Raw genomic sequence first — 21,546 nt, 5'->3', positions numbered from 1 at the left:
CTTGCAGAAGGACTGCTCTTCTGTTGCTGCCTGTGGAAGCAGGACCTCAAGAGTGACTCCAAGGGCTAGTTGGCTGACCTCCTGTTCTAAGATACAGGGAGACAAGCTCTTTACGGTGATGCAACTCGACACAGGACCATTGTACTTTCTGGTTGGCGGCTTTGCATGCACTGACCCAGTGCGATGCACCTTGATGCAGAAAAACAGCCAAACTTGACACATCCTGAGACAGGACTGCAGATCACAGCTTCTGTTCAGCAGCTTCAACCACCCCCTCCCAGGATAATGCATCTTGATGCCGACAACTGGCCCAGCTCGATGCATCTTGACTCAGAGCAACACATTTCAACGCAACAACGCAAGCCCTCACAGCCCCAAAGGGTTCATCGGCCTCGACTCATTGCAACGCATCTCAACCCGGGCACCACTGCTCCTGATCAGCGGCCTCACCGACGCAGCACAACACACCTCGCAGCAGGGCCTCGCACCGCAAACTCCCGTTGATGGCTTCTCAACGCCCACGCAGGCCAATTTAAGGACGTTGCTATTGACACCCTCAACACAAGTACAGCGGACTGAATTCAGTCCTGTATATAGCCCATTGTGGGCAGCCTGACTTTGTGACTTAGACCCTGTCCAAATAACTGCAGTTTGCGCTTCTTGCTTTTAAGTGCTATGTTTCTGAAATACCTTTTAAACTGCATATCTTTGTCTCTACTAAGTGGATTTTTGATATTTTGGTCTTAAAATATTTAAGTTTAATTTATTTTTCTAGATTGGTGTGGGTTTTTCTTATGTTATGCTCTCACTTTCTCACCGTTTGAAGTGGTGCATAAATAATTAATACATTGCCTCCTATTTAAATCTGACGGTTTTGTGCCAGAGTGTTAAGCGGAGGTTAATTTCAAAGAACAATTTAAAGGTATCCTGGACGGTATATTTTGTTCATTATTAATTGAGAATGAATTAAAAGAAACTGGGAGAGATTCCTGTCAGATATGTAATTTAATGCAGAAAGGGCTGCTGTCTTAGTGGAAAAAGCAATTACTGAGCCAAAAAGATTTCCTAAAGTTTTCCCCCAACGGTTAGTTCTGTTTATGTAGTCAGATGCATTTTATAAACAAAAATTGGAAAAAACACAGAAATGTGTTCATCAATGGCTTACATAACAAAACTACAACTCACTACCACTCACTTAAAAGAAAACAGTACAATATGGTAAACATCATGCACAGGAGGTATGCAGAATAATGTATTAACTTCATCCACTAGGAAAGAATTGAAATCTGACCTGCCCAAGCTCTTCATTGAGGTCCGAAGTGTTAACGAGAGCACCTTCTTTTATTTCTTCATCATACATTTCTTTGTCCCAAGAAATAAAAAATGATCCCAGAAACTTCTGCATCTCAACAGTTACATACATGGAGACTGGGATAATGAAGTTGAAGAGAACCATGAAGGATAAGAAGTCGGTGAACATTTTCAAGACCTTAAAAACAAACAATTTATGCTGTTAAAAGGATATTGGTCAGGTTGGATTGTTAAATGCTTAGGAAAAAAAAGTCATATAGGCTGAAACTTTGTTCAGAAAAAGTATTACATAAAGTGTAGATCCAAATGAAAGACAATCGGTGAGAGTAACTGGATACCACTTTTGTACAAATGTGTACAACACTGGATAGTCCAACCACGGGGTAAATCAATCTGGATGAACAATAGGGTTTTATATTCACTCTACAGTATGCAAACCTGAACCCAACTGCACATAATTTCATCACATACTACTCTCATCATCCTCCAATTTGCTGTGATTTAAATAATAGTTCTTACTATACTTTATCTTTAAATCTAATTTCATTACAAGGAATACAATAAATGATGAGAACAAATGACAAAGTATCGTCACATAGGAGAAAGAACAAATTTACAAATTACACAATTTGTCAATACCAAAAATAGTACAATTAAAAGGCACTTCATAAAGTGCATGTTTTGATTGCAATATTTGCCAGAATGATAAATAAGTGTAGTCAATTCTCAATAAGAAACAGCTGCAATATGGATGTATGTCAGGCACGCCAAATGTGTAAATGAATCAAATAATGTACATAGTACACAAACAATGGGCTAAATCAGCCTGGCTGACTTGAAACTTCCAATAACTAATGCGCAATCACAGCTGAATGTAGTCTAGCTATGGGCTGAAGATTATTCAACCAATTACTGCTAGATTGTAATGTCCAGATTCACAAATATCTTGCATAGGAGTGATTTGCAAGTATGAAAGACTATTTTGGGTTGTATGAATAAGATTTACACTTTCTGTTGGAATTTACTATCTTGCACTGACTTTCAGCAGTCATGGGCTCATTGTTGAAAGTGGAAGCATGGGTGCTCCCAGAGAAAGGATACATGAGTGGCTACTAGAAATGTGGTGAACATCCAACAAGTCGTAACTCTGCATTTCATTAAAACCAGTTCTACAAAAAGGCCCAAAATTAATCAAGAGAAATGCTAAAGATATTAAAGGAACTTCTAATGTGGCAGCAACATGAGTAATGTAATTACGTTCTCTTATTATATAAGCTTTTGAGAGAATACATGAGTTTCCTGATGTCCATTGGCATATGCACCCTTCAAATTCTGTAATGGAGGGCGCACACACACACACACACACACACACACACACGAGTTGAGGACGGGACAGGACACTGGAAAGGCAGCCGTGGCCGGCCGGGAGTTAAGTGATTTCTTTTTTTATCAATTTGGCACTCCCGCCCCACTGCTGCTTCTAGGCAGCAGCTACGACTGACTAGTACATATATATCCCCCATGTAACCAGTTTACATTGTCTCATTGAGTAGCAACTGTAATATTTCTGTCAAAATATACAAGAAGTAGGTATGAAATTAACATTCAAGCTTTCAATTGATTAAGGTGACAAGGCATCTGGGGTACTGGGGTTCACTGCTCAATTCACACAAACCATTAATTTCCTCAGTTAGTTTGGAGTCTGTCCAGTTCTTGGAGATGGATATCTCTTCAGCCACTAACCAAACACATCTTTTCAGCCGACAGGTAACAGAAGGGCTTTAGTTAGGAACCAGTACCAACCTACTCCGAAATAAGTCAGTCCTAGGCACAGAGCAACAAATCAGTATCACACCTATCCCTGGCAGAGGGTGAAATCTTAATACACAGTGGTGTTTGGTATTTTCAGTAATAACAAAAACACACAGGGGATGCTAAGGGTCTGTAAATAACTACAAATATCTGTACACTCAGATGTAATGTAGAGGGCTGGTCAATGTGAGGAGAGAAACAGACATGTGTAAGAAAGATACCCATCAGCCCACCCATTGGCGGAGTCTCATCATCTGGGTATTTTTTAATAACCTGGTATCTTACTAAGTGTCTCACTGAACGTATTGTGAGAAACACTAGTACAAGATTGCCTGTTATGATGCCAAAGAAAGACTTTATTGGGGGTGGTCAACAGTGAAAAATGATTGGGAGGGAAAAAAATTCAATTTCTAATAACAGAAATTGAATTTTTTTCCCTCCCTATCTCCCTAGAGCGGGGCCTCTTTAACCTGAGCGAGTGCCAGGCGAGGTGAATGCTATCTCCATAACACTGTATGGGTGAGTTTTTCAAAATATGTTGAATGTTGGCACAGGTCCATACACACACATATATAATTGTTTGCTCCATTTAATATATTTGGTTGGCTGTATTTGTTTTCTTTTTCAGGAGAGAACTTTCTTTACCATGACTTGTGACTACCATATAGTATTTTACTTATGGTAGGTCTCTAAAATACTTTTTGTTGCATGGTTCACTATAGTTTTTTCACTGTTGCAGTAGTGTATTATTTACAGGTCCTGAAGAAAGCTGTGATAGGCTGAAACATGTTGACCGTATAGGTTCATCAACTGATAGTAATATTTGTTAGACATACTATCATCACTCTGTTTTTAATCTTGCCGTTTTTGATGACCACCCCCAATAAAGTCTTTCTTTGGCATCATAACAGGCAATCTTAAACATCACTTTGTTCACTATTTCACACCTTTAGAGCACTGCAACTTCTCTTCAGCACTACCATCTAATCCCGTTGTCTTTCTCTCACTGGTGGATCTTGTACTAGTGTTTCTCACAATACGTTCAGTGAGACACTTAGTAAGATACCAGGTTATTAAAAAATACCCAGATGGGGGCGTGGCCAAGATGGCGACCGAGTGAGACGTGCCTTGCTGTCTCTCCGGCGCCGGGCCTTTCATAGCGTTGTCTAGCACTGGTTCCCGGACTCTGGAAAGGTTTCTGACCGGCCCCGGACTCCCTGTGGGTGGTGCCCGGTGTTTGGAGCTGAACCAGACTGCTGGCGACGATCGCAGCCGGCGCGGAGACAGCGGAGCGCCACGACCGGCAGACGCTGGACGTCCTTGGGGCACCCTTGCTGAATGGTGGGAGCTGTGATCCCCGGCGAGCCTTGCGGGGAGCCGTCCAGGCTGCCGGACATTGGGATGCCTCGCCGCCTGCACCCAAACCTGTGAGCTCCACTGCCGATTGCGCAGAGTCGGGACCCCGAGGCCGGAGTGGCGGAGCCTCCCGGCCCGGCCGGCGAGCTACGCGAGGCCGGGGATTGAGGCCTAGCCGTGTCCGGAAGTCCTTTCCACGGCGGACCGCGCTAGCGGCGCGGCTTGGGGCGACGCAGAAGACTCTACCGGAGCCGGCTTGGAGGCTATAGTGGTGTGAGGAGACCGGCCTTTGGCGGGGGAAGTATATCCCCGGACTTTTGGCTCTACTTGGGCGGATCCACCTGGGCTCCGGAGCCGAGTGCGGCCGCAGCAGTTCCTGGTCCTGGACCCTCTGCCGGCGTGACGAACGCACTCCCCAGGCTGGGACCCCGCCGGAGGTGTGGAGTTGTGCACCCAGAGACGCAAGCGCACGCGGAGGCCTCCCTGCCCACGTGGGGGCTGCCGGGCCAGTCGAGGGACCGGAGAAGAGGCGTGAGGCTGCTCGGAGAGGGGCGTCGGGGCCCACCGGCGGATTGTCTATCTGTAAGGTCGGGACCCCACCGAATCCTGGAGAGAGAGAGGCCACTCTGGAAGACCACGACCTCAGCATGGCCAATGACGTCCATCTACTGCAACAGGATGTGCTCCGTCTCATGGAACAGAACATTGACCTGCAGGCTCACGCGGAGGACCTGGAGAATCGTTCCCGTCGGAACAACATCCGCATACGGGGGGTACCTTGGGATGGAGAAGCGGGGGACCTCCGAGGATACGAGCAGGCGCTCTTTCTTCAAATCCTAGCCGAGGAGGACTTGCAAGAAATCAGAATGGATAGAGTCCACAGAGTGGGGTTGCCCAGGCGAAATGGAGGTCCTCCTCCTGACATACTTGTATGTGTGCACGATTTTCAACTCGAGGAGCGAATCGTTAGGAAGGCGCGGGACACCCCCTCCTTGCAGTTCCGGGACCACCGTCCTCAGCACTATCAAGACTTGGCAGCCACGACGCTCCAGAAACGGTGTGAGTTCCGCCCTGTCACGGCCTATTTGCGAGAGCATAATATCTCCTACTCCTGGGGCCACCCCTTCCGCATAATCTTTCGATGGCAGAATAGACTGGCGCAGATCCGGTCCCTTCGGGAGGCGAAGGAGCTTCTGGGGATTGAGGACGAGGTCCCTGCGTCTGGCCGTCGCAGTCCTTCACCACGGAGGAGACGTCGCTCCTCATCTTGGCACAGAGTGGGCTCGGAGGCAAATCGCAGGAGGCCTGATCGCACGACTAGTCTACAGGAGCGAGGGAGTGCGGTGGCCTCTGTGGCCTCTGCGACGCTGATGTCCTCTCAGCAGAGCTCCGGGGCGGCCTGATCATCGAACAGCTGGCCCAGGTGCCGGAGGGACACGCACACTCAGGTACCGGGGATATGTATGTACTTTCTGAGAAGACACCCCGGTCTTCGGCCTTGGGGGATCCGATATTGGGTCCCCGTCCCCGCCCCCTGGGAAGTTTTCCTCACAGCTTGTTTCATTCAGGACTCTGTTTGCTTTTGTCCTGGGTCATTGGGGTGTTGGGGTGGGGGGGGGACATGGACGGGTAGGGGGGGAGGGGGCGGTTCGGTTGGGGAGGGTGTTTGGGTGGGCTTGGTAGTGGTGGCGACGGCTGGATGTTTGCTCTAGGTACTGATCGTTTGAAGGTCTCGAACAACTGGTCTTTGCTGGCTTTTATCACTCCATATTGTGCTCCGAGGAGCGGTTGTCTATTGGACTCCTTCTTCTGTGATTGGCGGAGTTGGATGCGGGGGTCCGGGAGCGGGGACGGACGGTGGTTGGGAGGGGTCTGACCTGGGGCGAGCAGGGAGGGCTACCTGGGGTGGGAGAGAGTTGGATGAGCGGGAGCTGGGGAGTTTGGAGATTTGTGGTTCTGGCTATTGTGAAGCAGGGGGGTCTGACGTTTCCTCATGCCTCTTAGCATTGGCACATGGAACGTGAAAGGCCTCAACTCCCCGCAGAAACGCCAAAAGCTCTGGAAATATTTGTTGGACCATCATCTAGATGTGGTGGGCCTCCAGGAGACCCATCTGGCATGAAGGGACGAACTCCGGCTCCGACACAGACGATATCCCCTCATCTATAGGTCCTCTGCTTCTACTAAACACAGGGGGGTGGCTCTTCTATTCCGGGCGTCCATCCAATTCCAGCCTATGGGAGTGTGCTAAGACAAAGGTGGTTGATGGTCAAAGGGGTGATTTATGGCCGCTTATGTACGTTTGTGGTGGTGTATGTGCCCAATGCCCAGCAGAATAGCTTTCTTCAGGGATTGCTGGATAAGATGGGAGGCTTTGTGGAGGGCCATTTGTTTGCCATGGGGGATTTCAATATGGTGTGGGACCAAACTCTAGACAGCTCCCGAGCCCAGAGGTCGGACTCTGGTGTTTTCTCCACCGCAACGAAAGACAAGATGGGGGAGTTGGGGTTACAAGATGGCTGGCGCGCAGTTCACACACAGACCCGGGACTATACATTCTTCTCCCACGTGCATCACACCTATTCCCGCATAGATTATGTGTTTTTAAGCCAGGCGCTCAGAGGGGATGTCCGCGATTCCAGGATCTTTCCGCTCTCTGTCTCGGACCATAGCCTGTTGGTACTTCTGCTGCAGTGGTCAGTGCGGGGGGATGGCTATCGGAAGTGGTACTTCCCGGCGGCGCTAGTGCGAGATGATACCTCCTGTAAGGAGCTAAGGAAAGCCATCAGGGAGTTCTTGACGCTTAACCCTACCTCGGACACTTCTGTGTTCAACACCTGGGATGCCTGTAAGGCCTCCCTGAGGGGCACCTGCATAGGTCTGAATGCGGCCATTAATCGATTGCGGAGGGAGGAACGGGAGAAGCTGGAGGCTGAACTCGAAGGACTGGACCGGGCTCACAAATTGAATCCTTCTCGCGCGACGCTTCGCTCGCTGACGGCTGTCAGGGGGAAGCTGAAAGCACATTACAACAATCGCTTTGAGTTTACCCTCCTGAGACTGCGCCGAGTGTCGAACACACAGGGGAACAAAGTGGGCCGACATCTGGCACGTCAACTTCGAGAGAAAAGGGAGAAGGAATATATAGGGGGGATTCGGGACTCGGGGGGGTTCAGTGCATCACCGGGATGGGGATAAGGCGGACATCTTTGGCCGGTTCTATGCGGCGCTTTATAAGGGTGACTCCCTAGATCAGGGTGCGCAGGACGCATTTCTATCGGGCCTTCCCTTCCCGCAGGTCTCTAATGATCGGAACGAACAACTGACGGCTCCCTTCACCAGGGAGGAGGTGCTCGAGGCGATCACCGCCTTAAAGCCTAATAAGGCTCCCGGCCCGGATGGGTATACCGCTTATTTCTACCAATCGTTTGCATCTGAACTGGTGGACTGCTTGGTCTCCCTCTTCAACGAAATGGCGGCCACTGGGGAGACCTCTGGCACTATGGCCGATGCCATGATCACCGTGATCCCCAAACAGGGGAAGGATCCCTCCAGGTGTGCCTCATACCGCCCTATAGCTCTCCGGAATGTGGACGCTAAATTGTATTCCTCTATCATCGCCCGCAGGTTGCAAGATCTGATGCCGGCCATTATACATCCGGACCAGTCCGGTTTCATTAAGGGTCGGCAAACTCATGACAACTTACGAAGGGTGTTGCATTTGATAGAGAAGGCTTCCAGATTCCGCATTCCGGCGGTGCTAGTGGGACTGGATGCTGAGAAGGCGTTCGACCGGGTCGACTGGGGATTCCTGTTTCGCACTCTATCCGCCTTTGGGTTTTCGCGCCAGTTCCTCACGATGATTCGGGCGAATTATAATTGCCCTACCTCGAGGGTGCTGATTAACGGCCATCGGTCTGCTTGCTTTCCTCACTCCAGGGGTACGAGACAGGGGTGCCCCCTTTCCCCTCTCCTCTTTGCCTTGAGTATCGAAGCCTTGGCCCTGGCAATCCGGTAGAAGGACCAAATCAAGGGCCTTCCCTTCACGGGGGAACAGCATAAAATATCCCTTTTTGCGGACGATGTTCTGTTGTCCTTAGGGGATCCGGCTCAATCCTTGCCGCATGTTCACGAGGAGCTCTCCCGGTTTGAAGCGGTGGCGGGATTCAGAGTCAACCTCGACAAGTCGCACATCCTGAATCTAACCCTGTCCCCTGCGGAAGTTGACCGGGTGCGCTTACTGACGGCTCTACCGTGGGCTCCTGCCTCCCTACTATATCTGGGGGTGCACCTGACACCTACTATAGGATCCCTGTTCGCGGCTAACTTTCCCCCCTTGCTGGCTACGATACGGAGCGACCTGGATCGGTGGAAGCCGAAGTTCCTTTCGTGGCTTGGCAGGATACATGCTCTTAAAATGGTCCTCCTGCCTAAATTTCTTTATCTTTTCTAGGCCCTCCCTATACCTATTGACAAGGACTTTTTTCGCCGCTTACGGACATTGATGCTGAAGTTTGTTTGGCTGGGTGGCAGGGCTCGTATTCCCTTTACGACACTGCGCCGACCGAGGACGGAGGGAGGAGTTGGGTTCCCGGATATGCTTCTATACTATAAGGCTGCGCAGCTGCGGGTGATAGTGGAATGGTCCCAGCAGCTCTCAGAGAAACACTGGCTGCATATGGACAGGTCCGTGGCGGGGAGGTCGATTTGGGATCTGATCTGGAAGCCCAAGGCGGACCGACCTAAGAATGCTTACATTAGCACTCCTACTAGCACAGTTCTGAAGGTGTGGGACACGGTCTCTGGGGACGACTGCTGGACCACGTTTCCGTCTCCCTTCACCCACCATTCACTTCAACCCGGCCTTCCCGCCGGCCTCGCAGGAGGGACCCTTTCGGTTGTGGCGAGAGGGAGGTTGCAGGGCACTTACGCACCTGTTTCATGGGAGGGCTCCCCTCACATTCCACAATTGCATGCGCGACTATGGACTTCCGGTTACAGAGCGCTTTCGCCATGCCCAGCTTCTACATTGGGCGACATCGGCAGAAGTCGGCGAGGCCGCCACACGATCGCCTTCCCCCTTCGAGTCCTTTCTGCTCCGCACATCTGTGATGCGGGGGACGGTCTCCTTCCTATATGGGCTGCTTCTGGCCACCACGGTCGCCCCACGCCCTCGATATATGGAACGGTGGGAGGTCCTTTTGGATCGGGACATCTCTGATGCTGAATGGAAGAACCTCTGGAGGGACATAGCGGCGCACAACCATTCAGTGAACCTTCGGGAAGCCCACTTGAAAACTATGCATGACTGGTATTTGTATCCGGCCAAGCTCCACCGTATATTCCCTACTTCTTCGGATAGATGCTGGAGAGGATGTGGCCTATTGGGGGACTTCCACCACATTTGGTGGGACTGCCCGATCATTCGCCCCTTCTGGACGGAGATACTCTCCCACATCAAGGAGATATTGGGGTACCCGATCTCAGACTCTGTGGCTCATGTTCTGCTGGGTCTTCGAGATCCGTTATTGGAACATCAGACTAAGTCGGACAAGCGCATTCAATGGCTTTGCTTAGGGGCAGCTAAGCTTGCGTTGGCGGCGGCGTGGAAGAAACCACATGCCCCGGCTATATCGTTGTGGCATGCGAGACTGTGGGGGCTACGGAGTATGGAGAGAATGGCGGACATCTTCCTGGGCAATTTTAAAAACGTTTTATTCCGATGGGGGCCACTGGTCCGTTTCTTGTCATCTGGGCTGCCATCTGCGGTATGCCCACCCACGCTCCGGGCACTTCACCTGTTTCAAATATGACCAGATTACATGCCTCTGCAGCTTAGTACGGTGCGAGAGTGTCTGTGTCGTCACCACTGGGGAGGGTGGAGGGTGGGGGGAACCAGTTGGGGACGGGTTCTTGTTAATTGTTGCGACACTGTTTAGCTCCTGGGGATGCAGGGCTTCTGTATTGTTTTGCACCCCTCTCCTACTGCCCTCGGACTACATTTGGGCCTTGGCCTGCAAACTTTCGAGCTGGCAATATACTTTCTGCTGGATTTTGTTGCTGGGCTGCCACCCTTTTTAGACAATTAACGCTTTTATTTCCCCGTACATATTACAGCTTCCCCTGTGAGGGATTTGTGGCGGAATTGTCGCCTGTATGTTTTTCTTTCTCCCTTTTCTTTCCCCCTTCCCTTTCCCTTCCTTCTGAAAAACTTTGAATAAACACACGTTTTACAAAAACAAAAACCCAGATGATGAGACTCCGCCAATGGGTGGGCTGATGGGTATCTTTCTTACACATGTCTGTTTCTCTCCTCACATTGACCAGCCCTCTACATTACATCTGAGTGTACAGATATTTGTAGTTATTTACAGACCATTAGCATCCCCTGTGTGTTTTTGATATTTAGATTGGGGGCCAGGATGTAAGCAGGTCTTTAAAAATACTTCCCCTCAGACCCTCCTTTACAGTTTGTTCTTTATTTTCAGTAATAAGCCACAACGCCAGCCTTAGCTCAAACACCACAGTCTCCAGTATGTTATAAATCAAACGGCATTTCAATATCATAAAGAGGAATTCTTCCATTGCCTTGCCATACCTTATATACTTAGTGGGACAGGCTGAGTTGATTTGATGTATTGCTACGTGAGGAAGGTGAATTGAGTGCAGAAATTGTGGAAGCTTAAATTGTGTATTACTAGACACTTTAAGTTTTTAACATATGTGCAGGTTATGGCCCTTGTGTAAGCTGTCAGAGGGGTACCAAGATCATGGTCACACTTATGTCTCATGGTCATTATGGGTCCAAGGTAGTCATGATATACGCTTTATTTAGGAAGTATATCCTTCGACCTTCCATCATCAGCAGTTCACCAAAATTCGCCAAGTCCACGGTTGAAATGGAACTACCCTTCCACTTCTACCTCTCTCCACTCCTGACCCCAGTCAAACTAGCTAATCTGGCATGTATCTAAAATAAACCTAACACAACAATAAAATGTATCTATGTCTTCAAATCTTCATATGCCAGTATATTCAACTTAGATCCATCACGTGACAGCTGAATACCTCATTTAATGTGTTTTACGTGCTACAACGGAACGCCAACAAAAGAGACCCAGTCCCAATTAGATTTCTTGTGTTTTTTCTTTGATCAAGATGAAGACTCATCTCAGGAAAAACTCCTGAGATTACTATGTCGAGAGGGACTGGACCAAACTTTCAACTTGAATCAGTCTTGTCAAGGAGTCTTCTAGTGCTTGGCTATGTAGAATTTCACCTTGCTGATTTAATTTGGCCTTCAGGTTCACCAATGCACCATCACTGCAGGCATTAGATTTGTGGCTCAACCCCAGGCACCAGAGGCAAATCTGATGAGGTTCTGTCAAAAACATGTGTTTGCTATGGTCCAAACAGGGCTTAAAACCTCTTAAAACCTATCGTTTTGGATGTCCTTTGCACACTATAAAGCAATTTTTTGATTGAGGGAAGGGTCTCAAAGAGACAAGAAGTAACTCTGGGTCTGCATCTGGTGCAGTGGCAGCTGTCACAGAGTAGTACCGATGAGGCGGAGAGGGTGAAGTTGGAGAGAGGGGAAAACATATAAAATTTCACTTATCTGTCTGCAGGTCGCCGCCTCTCCTCCATCTTCTGATCTTCCGAGACTGGAAACAGGAAGCACATAGGTTTCCCTAAGTCAATCACGACGCTGCTGTCACCAGCATGACAGCAGCATCGTGATTGGTCTGAGTGCCGTTGTTGTGCTCAGACATTGAGTGGAGCCTGTGCATGTTCTCCATCCAGGCTGTGCAATACAGCCCGGTGGAGAACATGCTAAGTGTGCATGACTGTTTGGCCGGCCAAGACTGCTGGCCAAACTGTCATGCGCACTCAAGTGCCCCAACCAATCTTCTTTCCGCTGGCTGCCCCACACCGCCCCACCATGACAACTGCCTCTGAAAAATACATGATAATAACATTGTGCTATTAACATTGTGCTATTACCATTTTATTCTTCTTTTTTCCACTGCTCAAAGAGGAGTGGGACGGCGCTCCTCCGCCTTAGCAGAGGAGCCACAGCTGTTCTGGGGCGTGGAAAAAAAGTAACTGACGTCAGTGGGCAAGAGTGGCGCCTATATACGCTCCACACATCATTTCCAGAGCGGACTGGCATCAGTGCAGAGCCGCAGTGTGCCACCTACCAGTGCGCAGAGGTACTGCTGAAAAGGTTCTGAATCCAGTGGGACGCGTGGGGAATATTCAAAAGGTAAGGAATCTGCGGTTAGATGTCTCTTTCAGAATGTAATGTTAATGTCTTTTGCCTCGTTTTATCATTCATACTACACTCATTTAATTATTGTAACCGATTACCTTTTAAACAGTCTATGCACTGAGTGGTAACTCTGCACAGCACACATGGTAGAATGGCGAAACAAATAAATACAAATGAAGATTTAACAAGAGTCCATGGATATCATGCAAATGATAATCGAACATGCATTTGTACCCAATGCAGGGTGGGTGCTGAGAAGCACTTCTTGAGGAAAGAAATATGGCATCAGTTAGAAGCATTTAGTTTAGAAGAGAGAAACCCTCAAAGTAGTCAAATAAAGCAAAAAGATGTGGGGAATGCAACAACCATTGGGACGATTATCTCGAACAACAGTTTTTTTTTTTTTACCTGCACATGATTGTAAGAATAAAGCGCTGGCACAATCAATTCATAATGCCACGTTTCCATGCGATGGCGAGCTCACGTACCTACACAATAGGAGGTTCATCTTTACTTACTTAGATGGGCGTAATGGCTTCAAGTGACTACAAGCTCTGCAGCTAGCATGCCCGCAATACAGGAGAGGGTGGCCCGCCATACCAATACCGGTATGGTGGCCCGCATGCCGGCAATCTCATTGATCCTTGTAACAGCGATAATAGCAGCCCATTAGCGACAGTGATTCCAGTAGGTCAGAGATGCCTTTCCCCAATAAGAGGGTAAACGTGTAGCTCCCCTTAGTGCAACCTGTGCAGTGGAATTCTGAGACTTTGGGCGTCAGGGCCCCACAGCATCCCATGGCTGTTTATTTTATTGCGGTAAGGGTTGCATCCACAGCCATACATACCTCTGTGTTTATCAAACACGACAATGAAACACTTCCCACACAGGATCCAAACAAGGACAATGCCCTTGCAACCATGCCCCCTACATGAAACTGGAAGCTACCTGTGCGAAAAAGTGCTTCATGGCCCCATATAGGAAGTAAGCACTATCTATATTAAATGCGATGATTAACCATGAAGCAACGCACTTTCCTTAGTGCGCTTCGTACCCCTGGCTTTGTATTGCTTTGTCCAATTTAAATGCTCGAAACAAGAATGTGAAGCACTCAGATATGCGTCAGGCCCATGGACGCCACTGCCCAGTAAACTGCAATTCAGGCAACTTCTGAGACTCCAAGTCTAAGAGCCAATGAAGCTCTTTAGATACAAGGTTCAGTGAGGGTGACTGCTGAGCTCAGGGATCTTTAACAACTGAAAGAAGACACCTGCCGGAAGTTAAGCTCGCCTGGTCATGTCAAGAGAGCAGGCACACACATCAATCAAAGCCTTTCAGCGGGCATTAATGATGCAGAGGTGCCGTCTTTGCTTCAGGTCCCAGAGACCGAAATTATACTTTTCGGTTACAACACCAAGAGCATAGCAGAAATCATTCAAATATCTAGAACAGGAAACCCCCACGCTCTGTGGACAGCAGGTAGTGTCAGGGACAACACAGCCTACAAGGTGCTACGGGCAGTTGTTTTGGTCTGTCAAGTGTTCGGCACCAGCTGGTGCTGCATTCTGTAGCTGCTCCGGTAGAGGGCAGTGCAAGAGGAGAGCTGTAATTGAGTTTTCCCTAAGGTGATACCATGCTACTCACTAATTCATCTCTGCTGGGTGAGGGCTGGGTTTGCAAGTAAACAGTCCAGCTTTGAGTGAAGCAACCAGCTAAATACATTGAAATGAAGTGCTGTGGATGCAGTGGTTTAACCTACTCAGACCGTACCATGACCAGAAAGGGCAGGAGGGTTAAGAGAGTGTGTACCAGGTATAAAAAGTAAATTGTACACTCAGCTACAACTGTATAGCTTAAAAGTCAAACTCCTCAATTTAAAAAGCGCCCGCCCCGTGTGGAAACCCTTGGGGTTCGTCCCCAAGTCTCTGGGACTGAGGTTCACATCGGGTAAAGAGGCAATTTTAGTGTGTCCAACATTTCCTCCAAGCACACAAAGCATTACTGAAGTATTGCCAAAGCCCTCAGTTAATCTTTGCCGCCTTATCTTCGTTGGCAAGTGCCCCAGCAGAAAATGCATGAACACACAAAATACAGGCTAATAAACTATCAATTTTTGGAGAATGTTTCCATTTTTGTGAATGCTCTATCGACAACATTGTGAATATGTATTACAAAATTGTTCACTCGCTAGTAATTCTCCAAGTTAGGAAAACCAAACTGTGCATGTGTGTATGTGCCTGGTGTAAAGGGCGCACTGAAGGAAAAAAGTCACTGTCACGGAGGAAACACTGCTAGGGCCTTAGGAGCTATAAGTAGCAGCCATGTTGAGCTTAAGTCTGATGAAATATTCAATAACTATTGGTGTCATTGTGATTTGAAAAGAAAATCTATAAAAAAAACTTTCAACCGCAGAATAAATTTAAAAATCAATTCATTTGGGTTACAATCAGTTCAGGAGGGTCCAACAGAATGCTGGTCTTCAAGGTGGTGATGCTATATCACTGTTCTTCGTTTACACAATATATATATTAACTTGAACCGCATATACAAATGTGTCAAGTGCGCTTTTCACGTTGAGGCTGGCCACAGTTAATGATGTTCACGATAAGTGAGCTATCGTTAATATAAGCCTCTGTTTAAAAGACTCACGCTAAAACCAAAATGTCGTTTTGGCTGTTGCTGTGATCTTTCTCCTTTTCTCTCATTTCAGGGTCCAAACTGCAGTAGTTTGTAGTAATTATATTGTTACAAATGGTTTGGTTTCTGCGAGAATCCATAGAGAGTGGATGGTGAATTTCTACACCTATGTCTGCGAAATGCTGACCGCTATGTTTCATCGTAATACGAGACATCTCTTAAAGGTTGTGCAGTTGAAACCTTCCATTGTGTGATGGTTGGGGACAAGTATGCTACCAACTTATTGGGGAACATCCAATCTTGTTTGGTCTCCCCCCGAGAACCGTGAAGGCTGCTGCATCTTGTCAAGACATTGTATTATTTAATTGTGCATTGCTGAGCTAGTTAGAATCAGATGCTCCTTTCCACTCACAGTGTAAGCTCACAGTAAAGCTCAGAGAGTGGGTAACCATTTATGTTCCAACTAGACACCTTAGATCCCCGAATCTTCATATCCTCAGTACAAACCAGGGTAAAAAGGATGAGATGGGGAGGGAGACCATTTGCACACGTAGTACCGAAGTTGTGGAACGATCTCCCACCCAGTCTCAGAGCACTGGAAAATGAACTTTCCTTCAGGAAGAAACTGAACCCCTTCCGATGACGGCCCCCAGCCGTCATGCATCACGGGGCTCCTGTGCTGATGACGGCTGGGGGCCGTCATAAACCCGCCCACTTCGAAAAACGCCGCACAGGCGCAGAATCGCAGCCACGCCCAAGGGGTTAAGACATGGCTGCTTCCCTGTTAATGTACCAGAGGCCCTACTCTCAGTACAGTACTCACCAGCGCGGGGAAGCCTTCGGGTAGCCATGCGATTTACAAAACATAAACACTCTCTTGAGACTATATGCCTTAATTTGCACCTACAAAGAGAGTTAGACTCCTGAGAAAATGCTTTGTTTCCTTGACTGAATCTTTATTTGATTTTGCTTTTTAGCGACTTTGCTTGCTGGAATATTCTGCTTGACTTCTCTCACAAAATTCCTGGTTTCCTTATCGCAACTTTAAATAGTCTGTCTTTGCTATTTATAATCGCTCTGAATTATTCTGACCAATGCATTTATATGATGATCATCGATTTATGAATAATTTAATAATTTGGTTTAGTAACTTTACTAATCTGCTAATGAACTCCTATATTACATACTATCTGTCCTCCTTGTGAGGACTAATGTGCTTCTCTGCCCTTTTTGCATTGTTGATGTTAAACCTTAGCCCAGGACTAACGGTCCATCCACTCGCACGCAGCTTGTACCTAAATTTGCACCAATAATCTGCACGGTGCAAATCCCATCACCGCTGCAACAAAGGTGACTCCACTATCTCTGATACTTATTGAAGGATTCAAGAGCAATTGTTAGCGATTCTTGCTTTTATACTTTATGGAACAACATACGGTGCAACAAATGTTACATTGTTATATACAAGCTGGGTCTCCCTAAAGGACAGCATAAGCTTGTGCTAGGGGTGCGCTCTCAAAGCCAGCGCACTGCCAGGCATTTCCAGAGGGGCCCCCTTTTGTTAATGAGCAACCCTTGACCCTTTGAAAGGCAAGTCGCTCCCTACGCCGCACAGCACCACCTGTGTGTCCGTGCCCTTGAGCCCCAGCTGCCAATGCTGAGTAGAGTTTGAGGCCCTCCTCCACCCGCATTCTACCACCTGCGCCTCATCCCTGGTGGCCAGTGGTAGGCTGTAGGTTTGCTTTTGTTGTAATTGTATTGCATTTTGTTTTTATTTATTTATTTTCATTCCTCCTTTTCCCTCTTGTATTATTTCTTTGCCCTGTGCCCTTTTTTGCCTTCTGTTTCCTTCGCTTTGTCTCCCCCGTTTTTCCCGCTGCTGCGTCCCCTGCAGCCCTGCCCCCCCGCTCGCCCATTCGTCCACTCCGTCCTCCCAGCTGCTCCTCCCTACCACCTCCGCTTGTTATGGCGGCCGGGCTGCCGGCGTGTCTAAGGCAAGCCTGTCTGCGCCTGCCTGCGGCTGGACCGCACCCAGCGCCAGAACCCCTGGCTCCCGCGAACGCCACAATGCCTGTCTCCGCTACGATGCCAGCACCCTCCACGCACTCAAAACTGGACAATCACACACCTGCTTCCTGGCCGCCCCAAAGCGAACCCAGGGACCCTTCTCCTGCCGGAGCTGCAGCTTCACCAGCCTCCAAGCCACCAAACCACCCACCGAGAAAAGATGCAACCCCCTCAGAGCATTCTACTCAACACCTGCTCAGCCAGGAAACACTCCATCGAACTCTGGGACCTACTTGACTCCACCTCCCCAGACATCGCCTTCCTGACGGATACCTGGTTGAACCCCTCCTCGGCACCCGACATCGCCATAGCCATCCCTGACGGCAGCAAGATCACCCGCATGGACCGCACCAACGGAACAGGAGGAGGAATAGCCATCGTCCACAGGAACACCCTCAGAGTCTCGACCAGCACCAACGACACCCTCAACACCGCCGAACACCTGCACTTCCAGATCCACACTGATCGCAACACCAACCTCAGAGGAACCCTCATCTACAGACCCCCCGGACCATGGTCACAGGTCAGCGACGCCATCGCCGAGTCCGTCAGTATGCACGCCCTTGCCTCCACTGACTACATCCTCCTCGTGGACCTGAACTTCTACCTCGAGAACAACGACGACACCAACTCCACAACCCTGATTGACAACCTCGCCAACCTCGGACTCAGACAGCTCGTCACAAAACCCACCCGCCGGGCACACACTTGACTCCATCTTCTCCGCAAGCTCCTCATCTCCTTCAGCCACACCACCGAACTCCACTGGACCGACCATCGCTGCATCTACTTCACCTTCCGGAAACCCACCACGCACCACGGCACCCATCAGATCCCTCGCCGATGATGGAGCAAAGTCACCAAAGACCAGATACAATTTATCCTGACTACACATGCGGTCGGTTATTATGCCGTTGTTGAGAACAGCGTGATTTATAGGTATCCCATGACCATTGGATCTGAATTTTACAGTCTTTTAAGGAATACGTTGCATGCCATACGTTCAAACCCTGAAGAAGTCTTGTTGGAGACAAAACGCATTGGTTAGGAGGCTATGATATGTGGAATGTAAAGAAACTCTACTTGTGAAAAATAAAGAAGAACATTTCACTAAGAAATATATACCCTGGAACTGGACTTTTTTTTCTGTGTGCTATTGTTGTTGTAAACTGATATGCCACATCGACATTTATGTATATAGTGCTGAAACTAATTGCTTCAACCTAAAAACGAGCCAATTACTAACCAGAAAGTGGGGCTAGGATGTTGTGTAATGGCCAGAGCTGCCGACTTCGGAGATGGGGAACCCGGTTCAAGTATCGGCCTCAGCTCAACATCCTGTGATTTAGGGCAAATGACTTAATCTTCCCGTGCATTCCAAAAATGAGTGCGTCCTTAACTGGTGCTAATAAAACTATAGCGCCAGTGTTGATTAAGTCCCGGTGCTAAGCAGAGAACCAACCGGCTCCAGTTAAGCACTGATTTGAATACATTTCCATGCATTCGCCTTCTAATTTTTGTAAATTCCCTCAAATTCTAAAATCTATGTGAACTGTAGGAGGAAACCTAAAATGGGCATTTACACATTTATAGGCTTGTTTGTGCTCGAAGTTCACTGGTGCATTCTGAGCAGGGGACATTCATCTCCGGCTAGAACGATCTTCATATTCACGCCCAATTAAATCCCACTTTCTTATTATTTAGACCATTACTATAGCTGGCATATTGGCAGAAACATTGGCTTGCTTTTGGGCGACTAATCATTTTAGCGCATTTGTGTAGGGGAAATGTTTCACATGGAGATATCGCCACAAACCATTGGTGAAAGTACTTACCACTGACGGCATAATTAATACATCTGCTAGGGTCGCAAGACTGTCGATTAAATTGCAAGGCTACAATTACACAGTGGAATGTGTTCCTGGCAAGGAAAATGTGATTCCTGATTTTTTATCAAGAATGCCCAAACAACTAGAATTATGTGAAGATAAAAAGTGGAAGTCAGAACAAATTGCATATGTACATGACCTATTAGACGGGTGCATTTGGACGGAGGTGGCCAAGTAAAGCAGGAATGGGAAATTTGATAAAACCTTAATGGGAAGTTGGATACGAAGTGGGAATGCAGGAATAGTCTGTATGGAGAGAAGAAAGAGTAATTCCTCCCACAAGTTTTTGGAAACCAATAATGGACTTATGTCATGAAGCCCATTTTGGTATTGTTAGGACTAAACAAGCTATGAAGGCATCATGTTGGTGGCCTGCAATGGATGTGGAAATAGGGAGATATGTTCAGGATTGTGAAGTCTGTAAAACAGCTGATTAATCATTGGTCACATTGAGGGCTCCGATTGGAGTAAATCATGTACCTAGTTTTCCATGGGAGTGCATAGCTATTAACATAATGGGACCAATTGGAATGGGGTGCAAGTATATCATAGTACTAATTGATATGAATTCCAGATTGCCCATTTTTAAGATTGTGGAAAAAGTGGACACAAATGAAGTGTTGCAATTTTTGGATCAAGTAGTTTTACTAGAGGGTATTCCAGCGTATTTGCTTGGTGATAATCGGGTGCAATTTACATCTGTTAAGATCACAGAATATTTTTAAAGGTTAGGTGTTAAACACAGAACAACTGCATTGTACAACCCCAGCAGTAAAGGTAAGGGTGAGCGCTTCAACTGTGTCATAAAAAACCCCATTCAGTGGGCTCTGAAAAACAACAAAGATTGGGAAGTGCAGCTCAAGAAAATGGTTAAGAGCTTCAGGACTGGGTAAAAAGAAGTGTTTGTTTTCTCTACAACAGAAGGCTCATATAAACATGTAAAGGATGTGAGTGGTACACTGCAGAAGCCTCAGTGAAGCGCCAATTTACCTTAAATGAGTCCTTTTCTTTCCGCGTTTTTTCACTGTACCAAGGCTCGTCATTGGCAGGGTCACTTTGCCAGACATACTTCAAAGTAGTGCACACGATGGCCTTGGAGAGCAGGATGCACAGATACACGATCAAAAAAGCATTAATAGACCTGAAATAAACAAGAAGCAAAATAGAAATTTAATACAGACGTGGCTGCAGTCCCCAGACATAGCCAAGCCTTGAACTCTACATGGAGGACCTCATTCCAAGTCCCACATGCCTACTGCCAGCACTGAAAAGTGCAGCAAACGTGCTTACTCACTGCAGGACGGGGGCATGGCCGTCAGAATCTAGGAACTATTACCAGAAAATGCTGTAAGAAAAGGATGTACTGTGTTCGTTTAGCCATCCCTTTAACCTCGTTCAAATACTATACTTTACATGATTAAGCATCAACTTTTCCTTGACTTTCTTCTATTAACATGTAAAGAGAAACAGTAGACTGCACACATGGGATGCACCTTGTCTCTGTGTATTGTATACGTTGGTCACATCAGCTGACAGAGGTTAGAGGACTGTAATAAAATAAGTGAGTTATCACCAGACCCATTAAACGGTTAACAGCGATACAACACAATAGAGAAATGATTGATCACAATATTTACACTGTGTTTCAGAAGGCTCGCTTAAGGGTCCATGAGTGGAGATTCCTGTTGCAATGGAAGTGAAACTATCTGCACCAATGCACTAGGAGAGAACACTCATCATAAAATTAGCTGACCTTTACCACTGAGTTGCTTTAGTATATCCTGCCTGATTGCTTCCTACCACGTCAATAAAACGTGTAGCTCAAGGAGCAGCCATGAGGTAGCATGACTTCTCATTTATACAGACATCTCGATCGGAGTTGACAAGATCAGAAAAACGCACCCATCAAAATGCAGAATTTTCACAGTATTTGAATACAAACTCTGGAGATGGGCATATTTACGACTCCAATGCCTTTTCATGCATTCTGAAACACCTGATTGTCCGAACTCCCTTATGAATAACTTCAATAGCTGATATAACCGACTTACACTGCGGTGTTGAGGATGTACATTTTTAAAGATAATGGGTAAGAATTTCTTGGTTCCCGTTACGATCAGTAGGGTTTGGGCAGGTGGTTGAGTATTTATTGGCCAGGCACGTGCACTGTACAGTTCTTTGCCAAAACACCTAACAATTGGG

At 47.5% G+C, this 21,546-nt stretch overlaps 1 protein-coding gene across 5 annotated transcripts in view; it reads right to left on the bottom strand.

Moving 5' to 3' along the window:
• ATP11C (ATPase phospholipid transporting 11C (ATP11C blood group)) overlaps window positions 1–21,546 on the bottom strand; it is a 905,856-nt gene that overhangs the window by 313,493 nt on the left and 570,817 nt on the right. For all 5 annotated transcript variants that reach the window (XM_078688608.1, XM_078688607.1, XM_078688609.1 and 2 more), the window contains exons 11-12: window positions 20,335–20,485; window positions 1,292–1,489 (exon numbers count right to left, since the gene is read on the bottom strand). In XM_078688608.1, coding sequence (XP_078544734.1) covers window positions 1,292–1,489; window positions 20,335–20,485 — 349 coding nt within the window. The remainder of the gene's footprint in view (window positions 1–1,291; window positions 1,490–20,334; window positions 20,486–21,546) is intronic.

This window comes from Lissotriton helveticus, chromosome 4_1 (genome assembly GCF_964261635.1).
Source record: "Lissotriton helveticus chromosome 4_1, aLisHel1.1, whole genome shotgun sequence".
NCBI lineage: Eukaryota > Metazoa > Chordata > Amphibia > Caudata > Salamandridae > Lissotriton > Lissotriton helveticus.
Note: the sequence above shows the minus strand (reverse complement) of the source record. Positions and strands in the feature narration are given on the sequence as shown.